The 5000-nt window shown below is 38.6% G+C and overlaps 2 protein-coding genes across 2 annotated transcripts in view; both read left to right on the forward strand.

The window, feature by feature from the left end:
• Positions 1 to 181, forward strand: part of LOC123509120 — a 2517-nt gene extending 2336 nt beyond the window's left edge. The window contains exon 3 of the mRNA XM_045263270.1: positions 1 to 181. This exon is cut by the window's left edge and continues 330 nt beyond it. The gene's annotated coding sequence lies outside the window, so the exon portion shown is untranslated.
• Positions 103 to 5000, forward strand: part of LOC123509760 (glutamyl-tRNA(Gln) amidotransferase subunit C, mitochondrial-like) — a 6334-nt gene continuing 1436 nt past the window's right edge. The window contains exons 1-5 of the mRNA XM_045264282.1: positions 103 to 135; positions 1222 to 1321; positions 1464 to 1629; positions 2479 to 2547; positions 3895 to 4088. Coding sequence (XP_045120217.1) covers positions 103 to 135; positions 1222 to 1321; positions 1464 to 1629; positions 2479 to 2547; positions 3895 to 4066 — 540 coding nt within the window. The 3' untranslated portion in view covers positions 4067 to 4088. The remainder of the gene's footprint in view (positions 136 to 1221; positions 1322 to 1463; positions 1630 to 2478; positions 2548 to 3894; positions 4089 to 5000) is intronic.

Raw genomic sequence — 5000 nt, forward strand, 5'->3', positions numbered from 1 at the left:
CCATATCACTCTAGTAGTTAATTTTCTCCTACCTTCTTATGTCCTCTTCTCTCCTCCAGTTTCTTGCTTCCTGTGGCTAGCACGTATACTATTATAATCCACATGTGCCTTCCCTTGTACTTATCTAAGGCTCATGTGCTCCTGCAGTATTTGTAACTTATTACAATAAATGATATTCGTATTTGTAATCTTATCTTCCTAAACTTGTCTCTTCTTTGTATCTTCCTAAACTTGTCTCTTCCTTGTCGTTTTCCTTCTTTGTTTCATCTTTAATCTGTTTTGAAAAGGTTTCTTCACACACAGGGCTACATATCAACTCCCTTTAGTACCATGACGCTTTTCCATACTCATTCTGTTTACTATTTGCTCCTTTTTATACAGCTTCAGAATCTTATGTGGGGATTCAAATACTGAAGACTCTGGCCATTAATCCTCTCACCTCCATACAACCTTCCTAATGTCAATAAAACTATCTAATCATACCCAAAACTCAAGGTAAAAATGCGTCCCAGTACTGAAGGAGTTAAGAGGTTCTTCATCCATTTTGCTTCATCATTATTTTCAAAGGTCATATATTAGCAGGGTTTTCACGGGTATTTTCCTTAATGATAGTGCAAAATATCCTTTAAATCATCACCAAAATCGTAAATGCTATCTTGAAAACCCTGGTAATGTTGAGAAAGTCGAGACAACACACCAGGTAGAACATTTGAGAAAACTGTCTATTGATTCCTCGTCTTTATCTAAACCAAGAATTCTCTCCTATTACAAACACTGCGGTATCAGACATCAAATAAGTGACGGAAAAATACTTAAAAATACTTATAAATTCTGATCAGTTAGTTGGAGAGAAGGAATGGAGAGAAACAAAAATAAAGAAAATAGTAACGGATTTGATACACCGTTAAAGAGACGGAGGAAAGAAATAGACAAACCAAAACAAACCCGGCGTGTGTTGCTGTGTTGTCTGTGTTGCCTTCCTGTGAGTGTTCTGTGTGCTGTGTGGCTCTGTGTTAATGGCAGGGGATAGTTGAGGTTGTAATATTGTAATTGAGAAAGAGAGAGAGAGAGTAGGGAGTTAGATATGAGAGGGAAGGGAAAAAATGAATCTCTCTCTCTCTCTCTCTCTCTCTCTCTCTCTCTCTCTCTCTCTCTCTCTCTTTTTTTTTTTTCCCATCCCCAGGCAGTTTCCAGCACCAACATGAACGTGGCACCTCATAGACTGACACTGTGCCATTTACTAAGGAGACTATCAGACCGTGCCACCACCACCACCACCACCACCACCAGCGCACACTCGCCACAGCAACCCAGCCTCTGTGTACGTTACTTCCACTTCTACTGCGAGAGAAAACGAGCTAACTTTATTTTCTTCCTTTGTGTTTTTCCTTGCGTCTTTTTCCCACGTCAAATAAACAAGTAGATTAAATAAAAAGTTCTCATGTAAGGTCATTTAATCTCAGGTCGCGAGTCGAAGGTACCCCAGGAGCCCCATGTGGTCCCCTCCCTGCCCCCCAAGGCTCCACCCAAGCCCCAGGTGGACATTCGACTGGTGCAGCTTCTGGAGAAACTATCGCTGGTGAATTTTGCCAATAAGGAAGGCATTGAAAGACTAGAGGCGGCCATCGGGTGAGCAGAAATTGTGGGAGATAGTTAGTAGTAGTAGAAAAAATGGTCGTGGGGTGAGATCAGTAAGAAAATAGTCAATGATAGTTAAAAAAGTCATGAAAAATATTGTAGAGTGAGCAGAAATAGTGAGGAAATTGTGGGAGATAGTAAGAAGTAGTAGAAAAAATGGTCGTGGGGTGAGATCAGTTAGAAAATAGTGAAAAGATAGTTAAAATAGTACAGAAAATTGTCATAGGTTGAGTAGAAATAGTGAAGAAATTGTCAGATAGTCAAAAGAATAAGGAAAAATTGTTATGGGTTGAGAGCAGTAAGAAAATAGTCAAAGATAGTTAAAAAGTAAAGAAAAATTGTCATAGAGGGAGTGCAGTAAGAAAATAGTTAAAGATAGTCAAGAAAATGGTAATATAAGTAAGACATAGTAAAATAGTAAAGAAAACTTGTCTTAGGATGAGCCGAAATAGTGAGAAGATGGTCAGATAGTAAAAAACGTAAAAAAAAAAAAAAACGTATTATGGGGTCAGTGCATTAAGAAAATAATTTAAAGATAGTTAAAAGAATAAGGAAAATTATCATAGGATGAGCAGAAATGTGAGAAAATGGTCAAGGATAGTAAGAAATAGTAAGAATAGTACCATTGGACCATTTTATTTACATTAGGAAGGGTCTATGGAGGTCAGAAGATTAATGGCCACAGTCTTCACTATTTTAATCCCCACATAAATTTCTGAAGCTGTGTGAAATCACCAAATAGTAAACAGAATATTTAGAAAAACACATCTTGGTACTGGAGGATTTAAAAAGAAAATAAAAATAAGCATTCTAGGTAACTAACTCCATTTTCCTCCTTAGAATGGCAGATCAGCTGATCCAGGTGGATACAACAGGTGTGGAGCCACTAATTACCGTGCTGGAGGACAGGTGAGGTGGTGAAAGCTTATTGGAAACTGCATTCTTTCTTTCTTTATTTCTTTTTTTTTTTTTTGTAAGAGTGGGAAGCTGGCCAAGAGCAACATTAAATGAAATAAAAGACCCACTTACTTGCCAGTCCTCTTGCAGTATTAGTTTGTTTTCATCGGCTCTGTCAAACTCCCCACACTCTGTTCATAATCCGGTCACTCCCACAAACCACAGCAGCATTAGGAGTCATGAAATACAAACACACTATAAAGAGAGTTCTATGTTCAAGGCTTTCTTCTTTCTTTCATCCCTATTCTGTCCACCTCTCTAATGTGTTAACCAGTACGCAAATACAAACACACCAGCAAAGAGTGTTCTGTGTTCAAGGCTTTCTTCTTCCTCTCATCCCTATTCTGTCCACCTCTTATGTGTTAACCAGTGCTCCTATTTATTGTGGAATTCTCTGCATCTTTCTATATTTCCTTACAGTTTGCCAGAATAAATGATGAATAAATATGATAGATTCTCACACCTAACACTTTCTCCTCTGACCCCTACTCTGTCCATCTCTCTAATGCTTTAACCAGTACTCTCAATCATTCACCCCTTTCTCTGGTACACTCTGGAACTCCCTGCCCTGTCTGCTTCTGTATTTCCTCCTTCCTATGTCCACCTCTCTAATGAAACAGTAGCCATTCCTCTCAATCATTCGTCCTTTTCTCTGGCACACTCTGGAACTCCCTGCCTGCTTCTGTATTTCCATCTTCCTGTAACCTGATCTCATTTAAGAGGGAGGTTTCAAGACTAACCCTTTCTCTTGCTAACTTTCTTGCTTGGGAACTGGCATCTAAGTGGGTCTTTATGCTTACTCTTTGTTCCCTTTGACCAGATTTCCTTACATAAAGAAAAAAAAATAAATAAAAAAAGAAAACACAATATATTTTGACCATTACTATTAGACACTTTTGAAACTTAACCCCTTCAGTACTGGGACATATTTTTACCTTGAGTTTTGGGTATGATCAGATAGTTTTATTTACACTAGGAAGGATCTATGGAGGTCAGAATATTAATGGCCACAGTCTTCACTAATTTAATCCCCACAAAAGCATCTGAAGCTGTATAAAATCACCAGTAGTAAGTCAAATAAATGTGGAAGGAAATTAGGAAGGATCTATGGAGCTCAGAAGATTAATGGCCACAGTCTTCACTAATTTAATCCCCACAAAAGCATCGGAAGCTGTATAAAATCACCAAAGCGTAAACAGAATGTGAACATATGCCATGGTACTGACGGGGTTACCAGATAAAAGATAAAACAAACTGGTGAAACTTGGTGAAACTCTAACAATGACCAGTTCTCCCCAGGTCCCTTCCATTGGCTGAGGACAAAGTGATGTACGGCAGTCAGAAGGAGGAGCTGCTGGCTTGTGCCCACACCACACTGGATGATTACTTTGTGGTTCCGCCCGGGAATGTCACGTACGAGGAGGAGAGGAGCTACCATGCCTCACTCAAGCAGGAGCACCGGGAGGAGTGACACGATGGGAGAGGAAGTAAAGGTGAGAATTACTATTTTTTTATGTCATTTTTTTAAAGTACAAAAAGAAAATACAGGTAAGGATTTCTGTCTTGTTTACCTGTCAGTTTAACCCCTTCAGTACTGGGATGCATTTTTACTTTGAGGTTTCTGTATGATTAGACCATTTTATTGACATTAGGAAGGTTCTATGGAGGTCAGAAGATTAATGGCCACAGTCTTCACTATTTTAACCCCTTCAGTACTTGGATGCATTTTTACCATGAGTTTTTTGTACAATTAGACAATTTTGTTAACATTAGGAAGGTTCTATCGAGGTCAGAAGATTAATGGCCACAGTCTTCACTATTTTAACCCCTTCAGTACTGGGATGCATTTTTACTTTGAGGTTTCTGTACGATTAGACCATTTTATTGACATTAGGAAGGTTCTATGGAGGTCAGAAGATTAATGGCCACAGTCTTCACTATTTTAACCCCTTCAGTACTGGGATGCATTTTTACTTTGAGGTTTCTGTACGATTAGACCATTTTATTGACATTAGGAAGGTTCTATCGAGGTCAGAAGATTAATGGCCACAGTCTTCACTATTTTAACCCCTTCAGTACTTGGATGCATTTTTACCATGAGTTTTTTGTACAATTAGACAATTTTGTTAACATTAGGAAGGGTGCATGGAAGTCAGAAAATTAATGGCTACAGTCTTCACTATTTTAATCCCCCACATAAGTTTCCAAAGCTGTATAAAATCCCTAAATAGTTACCAGAATGAATATGGAAAAGTGTCATGGTACTGAAGGGGTTAATGTACATAGAGAAACATTAATGGGAAGGAGAAGGCGAGGATTACTGCCATTCACCTGTCAGTTTAAAGTAGAAAGGGAAAATGAAGATGAGGAGTCCTGTCTAATTTCTCTGTTGGATTAAGTCTCAT

Source organism: Portunus trituberculatus, chromosome 3, assembly GCF_017591435.1.
Source record: "Portunus trituberculatus isolate SZX2019 chromosome 3, ASM1759143v1, whole genome shotgun sequence".
Classification (NCBI taxonomy): domain Eukaryota; kingdom Metazoa; phylum Arthropoda; class Malacostraca; order Decapoda; family Portunidae; genus Portunus; species Portunus trituberculatus.